Below are 18,042 nucleotides of genomic sequence, written 5' to 3' on the forward strand. Positions count from 1 at the left end.
CATGACCAACATGCACAATAAATAAAATTATTAACTCTACGTCAGGCAGTTCACCAAAAAATCAGGTAAATAATTGATTCAGGAAAAATTATTCATTTTTTTCCATATTTGAGTGCCTTTCAGAGCTTCTGACAACTATTTTAGAAAATAATTCATATTTAATAACTAGCTAAGTGGAGAAAAATAAAAAGTAAATACCTATGTCAACATAGATATAGTGTTTATTCATACAATAGCATAATAATAGTGAACTGCAACAGAAATCAATATTAATATAGGCATTTAATTTTCTTTTCTCTTTTAAAAAACACAATATCTAATTCCTAATGGGATTAATTACATAAGCTAGTCAATGGGCTATACACCAGGTACTTTCGATATGTTTGATTTATTCTTTGAAAGGAATGAAACAACAGACCTACCAGAAGCACTCTTGCTTCATCATGTACTATAAACATCAAATCACTCTGCACTAATCAAATGTTTGACCTTACACAGTCTGTCACGGGCACACAGACTAAACATGGATAACTCAGCATTGTGCACCATTTTAATCATGTCCTTTCTGGAATTTTTAATGTAATTTGTTTGGCGTCTTTGTTTTTCCATCATAAAGCTTCAATAGACTTGACGACAGGCAGACTCACAAAGCTGATGAGCATGACATGTATATATGATGGTTCTGGAAATGTATCTACTTCTTTGTGGGGAAGAAACAGGTTTAAGTACAAAATTATGGGAAGGGCTTGATTGAAATGGCCTCCTGAGTGATTAAAGGCTCAGAAATGTTATTATAAAAGTCAGCCAAGCTTGGAGTTTACTTTTAAAAAAATCCAAAAGGCTTTATGCTCGTTAGCTGTCTACCCCAGTGAAAAGAACACATGATTAGGTGGCTTGCACCTGTCAGGCAAGCGACAGTGATCTCCAGGGCTGATTATTCTGGGAGAGTGTTCCACTAATTATATCAAAATAAAGAGCAAACACAGTGAAACAACTCTTTGACATCATTACTGTGTTAGAAATACTGTATGTATTCACACTGTGTTCAAGGTTGTATGTTTGGAGCACCATCCTTAGGAACTGGGTAATGATAGGCTGCCCTTAATAATGCAATGCTCAGCAAAGCTCCTTTCAGAACAGTATTTAAGAAATCACATACATTAGTTTCCAAACTCTTATAAAGTATTCACAAGACTACATCCACTGAAACTATAGTTCTCAACTGTCTCATTCTCTCTCTTCTATTCCAAAACACCTGAGGTATCTGGGACACATGGAAGGAATCCTCAAGGCAGTCTCAGGTCCTAGGAGGGGTGACTCAGACAGTTGTGTTAGATGGAATGATCTGATCCTACTCTACTGGTTCCCGCCAGGTGGAGGGCCAGACGTTAACAATATATCCCAGGCCTTTTCACCTTCTCTCTGCTCCTCTCCCTAGACAGTTACTTGACCGGTATCCGAGAAAAAGAATTTTGGATATGCATAATTCTACCCTTCTTCCGAGCATATTGTTTTCAGGGAGTGAACATCCTCTGCTCCTTCATGCGACAGATTTTAAAGGGGTTTCTGGCCCCACAGGTTTTAAAGAGACCTGTAATGACCCCACTCTCCACCAAAACCCATCAGCCTGGACTGGTAGAACTGTCAACTTTGCTAATCACTATTAGGGAGACCATTTAGCCGTAAATATAAACCATTTCCTACAGTATCAACACATGACTCATAAAGTAAGGTATTTTTTAATCTCAGTATGTCTTACTCTTTTATTTCTCAAATGACTTAGAATCTGAGACAGGAAATAGGGGCATTGAGTTTGGGGCATTCCAATACTTCCAGTATCTAGGAAGTAATCTGAAAAATCCTCCCGTGTGGATTGCAATACACTGCCGTGGGGGCAATAACCCTAGTTGAGACTCACTTAACTGAATCCATAAATATTCCTTAGTGGGTCTTTCCACTACTTTTTAAAATCACCCTCCTCTCTTGTTCCAAAGAACGATCTTTTTAAAATTTTATTATTTACCACAAACACAAGGGTGAAAGTGAAAGACAAAGAGTCAGAGACAAAGACTATACATGGACTGTATAGTCCATGGGGTCACAAAGAGTCAGACATGTACAGTCCATGGAATTCTCCAGGTCAGAACACTGGGGTGGTAGCAGTTCCCTCCTCCAGGGGATCTTCCCAACCCAGGGATTGAACCCAGGTCTCCAGCACTGCAGGCGGATCCTTTACCAGCTGAGCCACAAGGAAGCCCAGGAATATTGGAGTGGGTAGCCTATCCCTTCTCCAGGGAATCTTCCCCACCCAGGAACTGAACCAGGGTCTCCTGCATTGCAAGCAGATTCTTTACCAACTGAGCTATCAGGGAAGCCCTAAACATAAGGCTACTATACTCCAGTAGGATAAGATGAGCAAAGGTTCCTGTTGGGAACAAGACGCATTTTCAGGTCACTTCTCTGGGACAGCTGACAACAGAAACATGAATGTGTCTGGTATGGGTATAATTGTAAAAATTAAAGGGCTTTATGGTGAAATCCAAAGTCAAGATAAATCAGTGGGTTTTTTCCCCCTAGTTTTGAAAGAATTCTATGCAAATGACTTGATTTATTCATTTCACAAATACATATTGAAAATTTACACTATTTTCTCTTGGGTTCTCTACTATAATTTCAAAGCAGAACATACAAGCCTTGTCCACAAACATTCTCACTCTCCTGCCCCCATTGTATCTGCTAATGGTGTGATCATGCTCTAGGGATCACAGACAGGGGTTCCAAATGATGGGATAAAACTTTTCTCATTCCCTCTTCTTTTGCCATCGCCATAGAGTCACTAAGGTGTTTTTTTTTTTTTCAATTTTACGTAAGCAACATCATTTATATCCATCTCTTCATTCCCATTCCTCATGACCATAAGCTTAGTTGTTTCATCATCTCTTTCTCGGATAACTTCCTTTCACTTACACTTTGCCAATCAGCCTTACGTGCTATTGACAGTAGAACTAACATTTTGATTTTCATATTCTTTCTGCTATTAACCTTGCCATGTTTTTCCTAAAGAGCGTCTGTGAGGTGCTGTCATTTTCTTTTGTGCTAACTCTACCAATCTTTCTCTACTACCACACCAGAGACTATGCTTTATCCACTCCTGCTTTCTCCACCACCTAAGAGTGTCTGGCATATTGTTAGTATCCAACATATGTTTGTTGAACATACCAAATTTGAAATAAATCTCCATTTTTACTGAAACTCTTTATACTTTTTCAGTATCTTCCAATCCACCCATTTTGGTAGTTTATTTAAAAATTACTATTATTCAAGACCCTAGTAGCTTGTTCAAGACCCTCTTTTACATCTCTTCACTAGATATTTTGGGGAAATCCATCCAACTGAATAACACTTTCCCTCTCCCAACCACAAAATCTTCAAACTTTTAATTTACTTAAAAACTGGCCATTTACCCTTAGCACACTTATGATTGCTAACAATAAAAATGAATGCTTTTTATTACACATGTAAAACAAAGGTACAGAAATTGGGTATAGATTGAGAAAGTCTCAGTTTAATTTCCTTATAGGGTATTATATTGAAATTTGTATAACTTCTTGGCAAAATGACTCTGAGAGAAGTTGTGATGTGTAGGAATACAGAAAAGTCTGGGACATTTTGAAGGCTTATAAGAGCAGCAAAACAGAACATATGAAAACAGAAAACCAGCATGTCTGGTTGGTTTTTCTCTGTGGTAAAAGTTTCCTCAGGTAAAACCTCTGAGGAAACTAAAAACCTTTGTGTCAGTATGGAGGTTAATGTGCTTCTTTCGGAAATAAAAGGATGATTAAGTCTTCCAAAAAAATGTATAATTATATAATGTTTTAAACATTACCTTGCTTGCTGAATCATATAAGACTTTTTCTAGAACAGGTGGATGTTCCATGACTTGAAATAGTTCTTTTGGAAATTCATCAATACAAGAAGAAGAATATAGCTGTAAGAATCTTTTAAGGAAAAAATGCATTTCTTTTTGGCGCAAAATCAATCCAGAGTTAAAAAGAGAAGTGAGAAGAGTATCATCTGGCAAAGACATCCCAGATCCTGGCTTCAGAGATGCTTAAAGGAAAAACAAAAACTACTATAGAATCATGTTAGATAACAGAATGGTCTCAATATTGCTGTCCTTTGCTTGCTAATCTCATTCCTGCACATTCCCACCTCACCCAGTGGCTGCCCATGACCTTCCTCCATTTTTCAAGTTTGTACACTAACAGAATTGCTTCTGGTCACAGGAAGGAAAGAACACCTCAGAACTCTGTGATCCTACTTCTGGTTTCAAGCGTATCAAAGCAAAACATTCAGTCTAGCTGTCTTATTTGTCTTATCCCCAGCCAAAAAAAATAATAATAATAAAGCAAAAATTCAGGTTCAGGTAATTTATTTGAAAACTGATCTGAAGTGAGAGAATGGGAAATGTGTGACAGAAAAGAAAAGAGTCAATGACAACAAGTTAGGAAAGGGCTCCAGCTATGGACAAGGAGAGCTCAGTCCTGCTGAGGGCCTCCTAAGAAAAAGCATGGAAATCTGTTCCATCAGGGGGCTGGCATGCTGGAATACCTATCAACCCGTCCCCTCCCTCAGCAGTTGCAGGTTACTCCTGAATGTGTGCAGTCCCTGGTACTTCCAGGCTATCCTGCCTATATGCTGGGCCTCAGTCATTTCTAAGAAAGCCCAGGGCAGAAAGAAGCAAAATGTGCACGATTGACATGGGAGATACCAGCAAGTGAATCCAGGGGGAGCTGAATCGATAACAGGAGGGCATCACTGGGGCCCACTGTGCTGGATTATATCCACTTCCTTCGCTACTGAACTGGCCCTATCACGATGCACCTTTTACCCACCACCTTTCCCAGTGCTTGCCTCTCCCGTCACTAACTCTGATAACCAGGCTGAGCCACTCTGTGACTTAGCCTCTTTGCCCTGCTGATTTCCCCATCACTGGGTGCTGCTTTAGTCAAGCTGTCTTTCCCAGTTGTTTGCCCTCATAAGCAACACTGGCTCACCAATTTCATGGGCACAGATAAACACATCATCACAAAACCACAAGAGGAGAGAATGTGACTTAGATTACAACAGTTTTTTTGGCTATTCTTTAGAGCACCAATGATTTTAAAATAAAAGCAACAACAAACAAAATTCAAAACTTCAGAGTTAAATATCCTGTCTTTCTCTTTAAATACTAGATATTCTTTCTCTCCTTAATGCCAAAGATTTCACCTTGTTCATTTTATAAGCTGTCACATTAGGGTCACTCTGATTCTTAACTGTTTTGAGTCACATAGCACTTCAGTAGTCTTGGGGGAAGTTTCTGGATGCCTCCTTCTAAGGATGTTTTTAAATACATTGAAATACTGTTCTTTTCAAAGGTCCCTGTATATCAGGCAAAGAACCCCTGAAATTTCCATCTTCTGATGAGAGTTCACTCAGAAAGATGTTAAACATATTTTATAGTTCTAAGTAAGAAACATGACTTAATGACTGGAAAGGAATATGTTCTTTCAAAGGCCTACCTAGCAATTTGCTCATATTATTAATTCTTTGTAGGTGAATATAGTAGCGCAGCAGAAGAATCCATGTAATATCCACTTTAATTGGGTTTTTTTTCTGAGAATCTACATTTTCATGTATCTCTTCACTAACGTAAGAAAATGTACAACCAGTCTGGAAGACAACTTGGTAGTTATCTGAAAGTGTAAAAAAAAAAAAAAATTAGAATACAAATATTATGTTTTCCTTGTAAAATAACCATATGTGAAAAAAGTAAAGCACAACTTATAAAGGAAATATTGACACTTAGGATTGCATTCAATTAAAAAAATTTGTATCACAAAAGACACCAATCAAAAATAACAAACCATGGACTGAGAAAACATGTTTAAAAAATCATAAATTATCTTCTCTCTACTATGTAATCAATAAGAAAAAGTCAGATAGTCCAACAGAAACATGGGCAAAGAATTTCAACAGGTAACTTGTAGAAAAGGAAAACCAAATGGCCAAAATTTTTAGCATCATTAAAAATCAGATAAATTAAGATGAAATACCATTTCACATTCCTCAGCAATTAACAGAAACTAAAATCTGAAAGCAATAAATGTGAAGATACCATAATTCTCACATACTACTTGGGAGAGCAAATTCCTGGGCAGAGGCTAATAAAATTTTAAATGCAGATACTCAGAGACATGTACCAAGAGTCCTGCACAAGATACTCATGGCACCACTGTTTGTGTTCCAAAAAAAAAAAAAAGGAAACTTGAACAAATATAAGGATTAATTTAATGGCACTAATTAGAATTAATTAGATCTATAAGGAGAAACTCTAGTCTATGAGCCAAATTAGGTCAATGCATGTTTATGTAAGACCCATAAGCTAAGAATGGTTTTTATACTTTAAAGGGTTTGAAAAAATTAATATTTTGTGATACGTGAAAGTTATATGAAATTCAAATGTCAGTGTCCTTAAGAATGGAATACAGCCATGCTCATTTACATTTTGTCTATGGTTCCTTCACATTAACACAGCAAAGCTGAACAGTTGCAACAGAGATCACAAAACATAAAATATTACTATTTGGCCCTTTACAGAAGATATGTGCTGCCTAGACTTTGCTCACGAAGGATAAAGTGAGGAAAAATACCTAAAGATAATTAAGTAATACAGAGCTATCAATAGCCTCCATACACAAAAACAGCAACCAATAGAAAGCTAATGAAAAAATTCTGCAATACTACTAATAAGATAAAATATCTGAGAAATAAGTCTAACAAGAAGCATATACTATCTACTTAAAGAAAATGTTAAAACACTCCTAAGGGACTGATTTTTTTTGAAAAAAAGGCATGAAAATGAACTAAAAATATAAGACATACAATATTCTTGGTTAAGATGACTCAACAGAATAAAAACATGTTATTTCTAGGATAAAATATAAAGGTAATGCAACTTTAATAAAATTATGAGAGAACTTTCTTAAACTAGACAAGTTGTTTCCACAGTAGAAAAAATAAGCCATAAAAGAAATACAATTTTGAAAAGAAAGAGTAATAAGTGAGGATTTACTCTAATAGATACTAATTATATTATAAGGCTATAATAATTAAAATAGTGTGGTATTGAATCCTGAATAGACAGATCAATAGAAATTAGAAAAAAGTACAGAAATAGGATAGCCATTTGGGAAAACTAAAATTGTATCCATTTGTTATTTTTTACATATTCCGAATAGATTTCCATTAACTAGTAAAAGGGTCCATGCCTTTTCCTTAAATACTTGCAGAAGCTCTTTATTGGGCTTCCCAAGTGGCTCAGTGGTAAAGAATCCACCTGCAATGTAGGAGACAGGAGTTTGATCCTGGGGTCAGGAAGAGCTCATGGAGGAGGAGATGGCAACCCACTCCAATATTCTTGCGTGGAGACTTCTATGGACAGAGGAGCTTGGCTGACTACAGTCCACAGGGTCGCAAAGAGTCAGACACGACTGAACGACTAAGCACACACACATACACAGAAGCTCTTTATTATAGAAATAAACCTTTTAACTGTGATATTATTTGCAAATACATCTTTTCAATTATCACATGTTATTTAACCCTCTTTATGGTAATTGTGTGCCATGAAGAAACTTTTCATTTCTAAGTAGTATCAACTATTAACCTTTTCTTTGATAACTTTTGGATTTTTGCCATAGTTAGTGCTTGACCATAATCTGAGACTCTAAGTAAGTAAGGAAACATTCTCCCTTAATGCCTCCAGAGGAAAGTAGCCTGCTGACACCTTAATTTTAGCCCAATAAGTCCTATATTGGGCTTCAGAACACCAGCACTGTAAGAGAATACATTGTGTTGCTTTAAGCCACTGAATTTGTGGCTATTTGTTATAGGAGGAATAGAGCATTGATATGGTACTAGTGGTTCCCTGGTAGATCAGTTGGTAAAGAATCCACCTGCAATGCAGGAGACCCCATGGTTCAATTCCTGGGTTGGGAATATCCCCTACAGGAAGGCCTGACAACCCACTCCAGTCTTCTTGCCTGGAGAATCCCATGGACAGAGGAGCCTGGTGGGCTACAGTCCATATAGCTGCCAAGAGTTGGACACTACTGAAGCAACCTAGCATACACACACGCATTCTGACAACACTGTTTGCCTCTGGGGAAGAGAACTGAGTCATTTGCAGAGAAGATGGAAGGGAGACAACTCTTTCCATACCCTTCTATGAATTTTGAATTGTGATTCTTGAAAATAAATGACCTATGCAAAAAACTGAGCTAAATTAAAAGCAAAAAAGAACCTCTACATTTATGTGGCCAATATTATGTAGTCTTTAATGTCACAGAGAAAAAATAAGACCAGTTTAGTTTTTGTTCTTTCATAGAAAGTTTGCTTTTTCTGTTTACAATTATTTTGTCTTTACAATCCATAAATGAGGCCAAAATTTGTCCACGTATTATCTGTGCTATCTGTAAGTTTATCTTTAGAAGAATATTTTGGAGGGAGCGTCCCTTATACCCTGCATTGAGAAGCATCCCTTTGCAATGGTTTCCACCATCTCCAGCCAGGACCGCCTGGTTACACTGACTTGGGGCCTCTGCTTCACTGAGGATAATTCTCATTGTACCCTCATTGTCTGAATTGTTGACAATCTGAATTGGTGCAGCACGTGAGCACACACATGCATGCATGTATATAATCAGTATTACTAGCGTGAATAATTTATCTCCATTCTCACCTGTACGTGGTATAATTATTTGGGATTTGAAGATATAATGTGTCCTTCTAGCTCCCCACCAGTATGGGAAATTTGTGTCTCGGAGGAATAGAAAATAGGATAGCAGTAGAGGAATGATATCACAGTTTTCAGTTGGCACTGACCCATATCTCTGAGCCAGGGACAAGGCAGAACAGGAAAGACAAATCACATTTTTTCCAGGATGGAAAGTTTTCTCCATCTCAAGAGGCAAAACATGTATTAATACTAAGGATCAGTTGATTCTTGGTTCTGCTCCATAGATTTCTCTTTATGTTCTGACAGTAGGTTCATCAACATTCATTTTTGGCATGACACATATTTATATTTTTCTGTGTATCAAGTGTATTTAGTTGTGAGAGGCTGCATCCAGGACCACTGACCCTGAATGTCACTTTTAATTCAAAACATATTACAGAATTTAATAATTTTTAATCCTAGCAGAATTTTTTTATTAAGGCTGCAAGAAAATCAAGACAAAAAGACGGAATATATTTGAATATAATGGGGCCCAAAGTAGATATTGAGTAGGTGTTTTTTGCATTCACTTTAAATATGGTCCCCTGTTGCCAGTAGCATCATTTCAGGGTCTGTATTCCTACACGACAATGTAGAAGAAACCTCAGTAAATTGGGCCGGCTGCATCACTCAATTCTCTTATTGTTCTATAGACATCATACAATTGCTCTCTGGTCCTGGCAAGATCATCTTTATTCCATCCTCCACACATGACTGGTCTATTCTGTCACCATGCTTCTCTGTCAACTGCTCAGAGTGCTGAGAAAATAAGCTTCCCTTCTACCTGCTCTCCATGCCTCTAGTCCATTTGTATCTGCCTCACATGTACTTCTTCCAGAAAAAAAAAAAAATGTTCCTAATAAATTCAAATGCCCACCCAGCCTGTGTCCAGCTTTAGCTTAAAATATGGACATCTTAATAAATGCATTTATATCATTTCAAAGTGGATGCCTGCTCTGATTGCTAAAGACTAGAAGTTTATGGGTGGCAAGACCTACTCCTTGGTGTGTTCTTCCCTCTGGACAGAAATAGCTGTATAGTGCTCTACACACGATAACAATGAATATCCTTTACCACATAGTGTACAGATCAATGCTAGTGAAGATAAGATGAGTGAAGAGGTTTTCTCCTGGATGCTAATGTATGCTAACACAAGGAAAATCAAACAATTTTTATTTGTTGTTGTTGCCCTTTAGCAATTCATTATAATATGAACTTCACTGCCATCTGGGTATTTGAAGCAATCAGTTGGGGATTCAATATTTCTTTCCAAGCCAAATACTGAAATGAGGGAAATTGTAACAGTAATTTATGATCAGACTGCTAGAAGAATAGTGGAGAGCAAAATTATTATTCTTAAGGCAAAATACAAAATGAATTGGGCTTAAAAAATTTGGTCATTACAGGGCTTCCCTGGTGGTCCAGTGGTTAAGAATCCATCTTGCAATGCAAGGGGCATCCATTTGATCCCTGGTCTGGGAAGATTCCACATGCTGCCGAGCAACTAAGCTCGAACACCATAACTCCTGAGCCCACACTCTGCAACTACTGAAGCCCGTGCACCTGGAGCCTACACTCTGCAATAAGAGAAGCCACTGCAACACGAAATCCGTGTACCACAATGATGAGTAACCCCCTGCTTGCTGCACTAGAGAAAGCCCTTGTGTAGCAATGAAGACCCACCACAGCAAAAAAAATAATTAAAAAAGAAAAATACATTTTAAAAAATCAGGTCATTTCACATTAGAATCTTTGTACAATAATAAAGGAATGTTAATGGGTACAAAATGGAAACAGAAAATTGGAAGATGCTACCAAAACCACTGAAACAGAAAAGTAAAGCATAAATTCTAGTATTAGGCACCGCTGAGATGAAGACTATTAGCCCAATTGGATCAACTAAGATCATCTGGTTAGGAGATGCCATTCCCCACTGTGTGGGCCCATGCGTGACACCTAACTGATCACCGCAGCATTTTTCCCAGTCCTTGCATGCAGCAGTTCAGAATTCTTCTTAGGTGGCTACCAGCCGAGATCCAACCAGTCCATCCTAAAGGAAATCAGTCCTGAATATTCATTGGAAGGACTGATGCTGAAGAAGAAACTCCAATACTTGGGCCACCTGATGAGAAGAACTGGCTCATTTGAATGACCCTGATGCTGGGAAAGATTGAAGGCGGGAGGAAAAGGGGATATCAGAGGATGAGATGGTTGTATGGCATCACTGACTCAATGAACATGAGTTTGAGTAAACTCCGGGAGATGGTGTTAGACAGGGAGGCCTGGTGTGCTGCAGTCCATGGGGTCACAAAGAATCAGACACGACTGAGCGACTGAACTGAACTGAGCCACAGTGTGGATTAGGTGTGTGTGCACTCAGTCATTCAGTAGTGTCTAACTCTTTGAGACCCCATGGACTGTAGCCCGCCAGGCTCCTCTGTCCCTCTCCAGGCGAGAATATTGGAGTGGGTTGTCATGGCCTCCTCCAGGGATCAAACCCATGTCTTTATGTCTCCTGCGTTGGCAGGCAGATCCTTTACCACTAGCGCCACCTGGGAAGCCCAGTAGTTTGGACTATCATCCCACAAACATTCACACCCTCTTCCTTCCTCTGCAGAGTCGGACACGACTGAGCAACTTCACTTTCACTTTCCTTTCTCTGCAGGGAGAGTCTAATTCCATGCCTCACTGACATTGTACTTGGCCAGAGGACTTGCTGTGACTAATGGGATGTAACGTGAAGAGAGGTCTTGAGTGTGCTTCTGTGCTTGGGCTTGGTCTTGTGTTCTGGTCTGTACCGTGAGAAGAGCACCCCCTAAGCAGTCACTGCCTCTATACCCTGGGTCTCATAACAAATGTACATGAAGTGCACTGGAACTTGGCCTGCAGCCTGACACAGAACACAGGAGACAAGTAAAAGAAAGAAGTCATGCTGTTCTTGCCACTGAGTTTTAGGATTGTTGGGTATACACTGCAATTTTGGCAATAACTGATTAACACAGAATTTCAGATATAACTTATTTGTTATCTCTGTCCTAAAAACTTAAAGCATGAGAAAACAGAGCAGGATAAAGTAGACCAGATCTATCTGAGGCAATAAGGGACCACTGTGAAAAAGAAATAGCCATGTTAGTAGTTGGAATCACAGTCTTAAAATTCAGATTTCAGTCTTCTTCATAAATAAATCTAATTCACTCAGTCTAAAGATTAAGGACAATGAGGCTGAGAGAAATTCAATGGTTTGACAGGATCAGGGTATAAGCTGAAACCTCTTCATTATTAATACTTCATTCCCTTTGTGGCAAAACAATAATGTGTGTTTCTAAGAGGACTGCCTTCCTGGCATTCTGAAGCAGGGAGAACTGAGTTGCCAAGCCATGTCAAGAGAAAAAAGCAGTGACCAGCCCCTACTGCTATACTGCCCTGCTTTGTCCCCCAAGAGCCTACCTTTGGGGTCTCTAAGGAAAACCATGCGCCCTGTCTGAGATCCAGGTCATGGACCAGAAGTCTGATGAAGCAAAATCTCACCAGGAAATAAAAATAAGAAGACAATACCTTAGCATTAAAAAAATCCATCTGATGGTTTAATCTCAGAGCAAACCATTTTATTTTGGAAAATAGTCTGGGCCACCTAGTCTTCAGGAGAGAGAGAGCCAAAGAAGGAGACAATTTCAGACACAAACTCTTCAGCTAAGGTTGACTCAACCCTTCAGCAGTAAGCTCTGGCCTACCAGAGTGATTTCAGAGGCTTTAGGAAGACTACCTCACCCCATCAGGTTAAAGTTAACATTTTTCATCCCCTTTGGCTCAATGCTCACCCAATGACAAGCAAAATTAGATACTGTTGTTACTAAAATATCCTTCTGGAAGTAAAATTCCAGTACCTTGCTTCTTAGGACCCATCCAAGAGCTTAGCACAAAACAGCACTCAATATTTTTTGAATGAATGGGCAAAAACATAAAATGACTATTCAATATTTATGTTATTGCTGGTATGACTTACAGATTTATACTACAGTTTACTGTAACCAACAGCAGAGTTACAAATTTTAAAAAATATAGTAAGGTTAAGTTTAAATTCCACTAACTTTTCATTCATTCATTTAACAAATATTAATATCAATCCTTGCTATGTATAAGTAATATGTGATTTTCTGTAGTGTGTGCTCATGCTCATTCATGTCCAATTCTTTGCAACCCCAGGGACTGTAGCACACCAGGCTTCCCTGTCCATCACCGACTCCCAGAGCTTGCTCAAACTCATGTCGATCAAGTTAGTGATACCATCCAACCATCTCACGGTTGGATGAGATGTCCCCTTCTCCTCCCGCCTTCAATCTTTCCCAGCATCAGGGTCTTTTCAAATGAGTCAGTTCTTTGCATCAGGTGGCCAAAGTATTGGAGTTTCAGCTTCAGCATCAGTCCTTCCAATAAATAATCAGGACTGATTTCCTTTAGGATGGACCCATTGGATCTCCTTGCAGTCCAGGGGATTCTCAAGAGTCTTCTCCAACACCACAGTTCAAAAGCATCAATTCTTCAGGACTCAGCTTTCTTCAGGACTCAGCTTTCTTCATGGTCCAACTCTTAAATCTATACATGACTACTGGAAAAATCATAGCTTTGATTAGATGGACCTTTGTCGGCAAGGCAATGGCCCTGCTTTTCAGTATGCTATCTAGGTCAGTCATAGCTTTTCTTCCAAGGAGACAGCATCTTTCGATTTCATGACTGCAGTCACCGTCTGCAGTGATCTTAGAGCCCAAGAAAATAAAGTGTCTCACTGTTTCCATTGTTTCTTCTTGTCTCTTGTTTCCATTGTCTCCATTGTCTCTAAGGAGAGCCCTTAGCAAATCAAATAGCTAACTTCCCTGCCCTCAGGAAGCTGATGATAGTTTAATAAGAGAAAAAGTTTAAACATGCACAAGCACACACACACAGACAAATATAAAAGAACTAAGAAAAGAAACAGGGAGCTAAATCAGAGTGTAAGAGTAGGTACACATTTCAGAGGCTCAGAGAAGGTCTCTCAAATAAATAATCCCACAAAGTTTCATTTCAAATGGGTGAACTGGAAAATAAACAGGCCATCAGGAAATATCACTCTTTTCCCACACAACCCTGCACCTAAAATGCAGCAGTGAATGGAATAACATATACATACATACAGCAAGCGGGGGCCCCTATGTTTTAGCAGCTAGACCCTAAGATTTGCCCTTTCAGGGTCTTAGAGGTTTCCCAAACCATTGTTGTTTTAAAGTTAAAACCCAACAAATCTCTAGAATTAAATCTTTGAAACTTGATTATACATTATATGTATATAAAATGCCCAACATCCAAACATACCAAGCAAATAATCTGTGTATGAAGACAAAAGATCCATGGAAGCAAATTCTGGGATATTTGATAATGCCCCTTGGCTAACTGTATCAGTTCTAGCATTCTTCTTTCCAATAAGTAGATTAATTGCCAGCACAGCCTCACTGACCTAAAATTAATGCATAATTAGAATTCATAAATGCAAGCTTTTTGATTCATAGATATCCATTAGGTGAAGAATATGAAAGAGCAAATTCATAATATTTGGTATATACTTTAGGAAAAATAAAGACAATCTGAAAAACAATATGTGATCCCCTGCATGTACTATGTATCATAGTCAAACAAATCATGATTGTTGACAATTTAATCAATAAATAAGTCACTCTGAATAGGCTCCCTCACCTAGCTGTGACAGATATTTCCCAAAATATGTGCACATGTGTATCTGCCAACACTTTCATTAAAGAAAAGTTGAAACAAACAAAACCAAGTCTCGCTAATAGAGATTAAAAACACTACGCATATAAAGAGCACTTCTAATCGCCCCAAAGAAATATCATTGGCACAAATCTCAAAGAATGTGAAATTTTTCTTTCTCTCGAATAAATAGATTGTGTTGCCTTAACAGATGTGACAGTAAAGAAAGAATTAAATAAAAATCACACCAACCTGTGCAGCAGCTCTTATTGCAATCCAGGCAAATAAACTGTACATTTCATGTTTATTTACTATTGGTTCTTTAATAGAACTATGCCTTCTGGGAAGAGCCTACAAAATATGGCAAATACTTTATGATAAAGACAGATAAAGATATCCTAAATTTTAATGACAGATTTTCTAATCTTCTGAAGATGAGATTTTAGTGTAACACTGTGAAGCCACTAAGAATAATAATGTACATGCATCTATCAACATGAAAAGATATCCTAATCATATTAGCAAAAGAAAAGTGTAGGTTACAAAATAGCATGCAAAGTGTGATCCCATTTTTTGAAAGATAATATATATTTCTCTGTATACAAAAACACAGCAAATTATCAACAGTGGTTATCCCAGGTTTTATGGGTAATTTAATTATATTTAACTTCTTTGTGTGATTTTCTAGATGTGCTTACATTATTTGAATATCAATAATATAAACAGAAATGGCACTTTAAGTGTTATTTATCATTTTAATAGAGGATCTATAAATTGAATATATATTGTGTGTAAAGATGTCAGAAACAGGAATACTACTTAAAGATTTTTGATAGGTATTTTCCATCAGCTTTCTAACTACAGAACTGTTAAAAGGATGACTGTAATCATGAAGTTCTACAAAACAGCAAAAAGTGACAATGAACGCAGATACGTGCAATGTGAGGGTGTGTGTGTGTCATGTGTGTTCAGTTTTTAAATATAAAAAAGTCAAGAATACAGAAGTAAACAGAAACCCTGCCAGCAACATAGTAGCTGTCTGTTTTACATTTTTAAAGTATTAATAGTCAAATTTAAAGATTCAACTAATCTGGAAAAACTATTCAATTAGATGGCTTATTCTAATGTGTTGATATTCATATTTTACCTGATTTTTTAGATCTTCAACAATAAAATAAGCAATAATAAAAATACCTTTTTTACTTCTGGCAATAAGACTCCCAAATAAAAGGAAAAGCAATGAGTAAAGCTGATGCCAGAGCAGGAAATACAATGCACAAATGTGACTAGATCAAGTTTTAAACTTGGAGACAGGTGATACCTGGAGAGATCCATCCATGGGGAATCTAAAATCTAAGCAATGTAGCCCTGTCCCAAATATGAAGACCATCCTCACTAGCTTTAATAACACTGCTTAGGCTCTGGGGTAGCCACTGCCAGCTTACTGACTATAACCTTGGGCAATTTACCTATTTAATTCTGGACACAAGGCTAATAGGCATTGAGTACAGAATAACATTAAGTAACTATATTGTAAGAACAAGTAGTGACACAGACATTCAAAAAAGAAAGCTCATTTTGAATTGAGAGGAAGGCTTTATTGAGGCCAAACTTGAGCTCAGAATGAAAACAGGAAAAAAAAATATGATGGGCATTTTTTTACATGGGAGGTGTTCAACACTGCATATGAGATACAAGCCTATACAAACAGGTAAGAAAAATTTTTAAATGCATCTAGAATAGGAAATGAAGTTAAATTGTTTGCAAGGAACATGATCCTATATGTAGAAAATCCCAAGATACACAAACACACACACACCCCTCTAAAATTAACAAATGTGCTTAGCAAGGTCACAGGATACAAAACTCAATATTCATAAATCAATTGTATCAGCAATGAACAACCTGAAAATGAAATTAAGAGAATACCCATTCATGATAGAAATAATCTTAACAAAAATGTATAAAATGTGCATACTGAAAAGTAAAAAAAAAAAATCAAGAAAAATTAATATCTAAATAAATGAAGAGAGTTCATATACATGAATTGAGGATTCAAAATTGTTAACATGCTAAATATCTACAAATTACCTGTAGATTCAACATAATCTGTACCAAAATTCTGCATTTTGGCAGAAACTGACAAGCAGATTCTAAAATGAAGAAGAAAATGCAAAAGATTCAAAGTGAAAATAATTTTGAAAAGGAAGAACATAATTGGAGGACAAATACTTTCCAATTTCAAAAAACTTACTACAAGCCATACAGTAATCAAGACAGTGGATACTCACATAAAGGTAGAATTATAGATCAGTGGAATAGAATTAGAAGTCTAGGAAAAATATTTAGACTTTTGATCAACAAATTTTTTGACAAAGGAGCCAAGGCAATTCAATAAAGAAAAGATAGTCTTTACAACAAGTGATACTCAGACAAATGAATATCTATGTGCAAAAATATGAATTTAGAGCCTTACCTCACACTTTACAGAAAACTTAAATCAAAATATACCATGATGGACTTAAGCATTAAAGCTAAAAAACTTTTAGAAGAAAACCCAGGAGAAAATCTTCAACATCTGGGGTTAGGTAAGGTGGTACTAAAACCACAAAATATATAAAAAAATGATAAACTATACCTCATTAAAAGTAAAGACTCTTGTTTCTAAAGATACCATTAATTGCATGAAAAGACAAGCCATCAACTGGAAAAAATATCTATAAATTATATATCTGATAAGGGACATATATCTAGAACACATATGTTTTAAAAGTTATAACTCAATGATAAAAAAGATAACTCTAGTTTATGGGCAAAAGATTTGAGTAGATATTTTCCTAAAGAAGATATACAAATGGCCATTAGGGATATGCAAATCAAAATCCTAATGAAATACTGCTTAATACCCACTAAGATGGCTACAATCAAAAAGATAAATAATAACAACTGTTTGCAAGGATGTGGAGAAACTGAAACCCTCATACACTGCTGGTAGGAATACACAGTGGTACAGCACTTAGGAAAACAATATAACATATCATCAACAGGCTAAACAGAGAGTCGAAGTATGACCCAGAAATTCCATTCTTAGGTATACACCCAAAGGAATTGAAAACACGTTCACATGAAAAATCTGTATATGGAACTGAGAGAGTAGCACTGAAACATACATATTACCATATGTAAAACAGACAGCTAAAAGGAAGTTACTGTATAACACAGGGAGCTCAATGTGGTACTCTGTAACAACCTAGATGGGTGGGAGGGGGTAGGGGTTGGGGAGGTTGAAGAGGGAGGGGACATATGTATACTTATGGCTGATTCACGTTGTTCTACGGCAGAAGCCAACACAATATTGTAAAGCAACTACCTTCCAATTAAAAATAAAGTTTAAAATATTTAAATCTATATATGAGTATTCAAAGCAGCATCATTCATAATAGCCAAAAGTGGCAACAATTCATATTGTTCATATGAATTCA

At 37.2% G+C, this 18,042-nt stretch overlaps 1 protein-coding gene across 6 annotated transcripts in view; it reads right to left on the bottom strand.

The window, feature by feature from the left end:
• The window catches only part of CFAP54 (cilia and flagella associated protein 54), a 304,320-nt gene that overhangs the window by 57,568 nt on the left and 228,710 nt on the right, over positions 1-18,042 (bottom strand). For 4 of the 6 annotated variants that reach the window (XM_070370320.1, XM_070370321.1, XM_070370319.1 and 1 more), the window contains 4 exons: positions 14,813-14,911; positions 14,168-14,309; positions 5,565-5,738; positions 3,887-4,110 (listed from right to left, as the gene is read on the bottom strand). The exons of 1 other annotated variant lie outside the window; for it this stretch is intronic. In XM_070370320.1, the coding sequence (XP_070226421.1) occupies positions 3,887-4,110; positions 5,565-5,738; positions 14,168-14,309; positions 14,813-14,911 (639 nt within the window). Of the gene's footprint in view, positions 1-3,886; positions 4,111-5,564; positions 5,739-14,167; positions 14,310-14,812; positions 14,912-18,042 lie in introns of those variants that run through there. One more of the 6 variants, XR_011464166.1, reaches the window with a different exon arrangement.

Source organism: Bos mutus, chromosome 5 (assembly GCF_027580195.1).
Source record: "Bos mutus isolate GX-2022 chromosome 5, NWIPB_WYAK_1.1, whole genome shotgun sequence".
NCBI classification, from domain to species: domain Eukaryota; kingdom Metazoa; phylum Chordata; class Mammalia; order Artiodactyla; family Bovidae; genus Bos; species Bos mutus.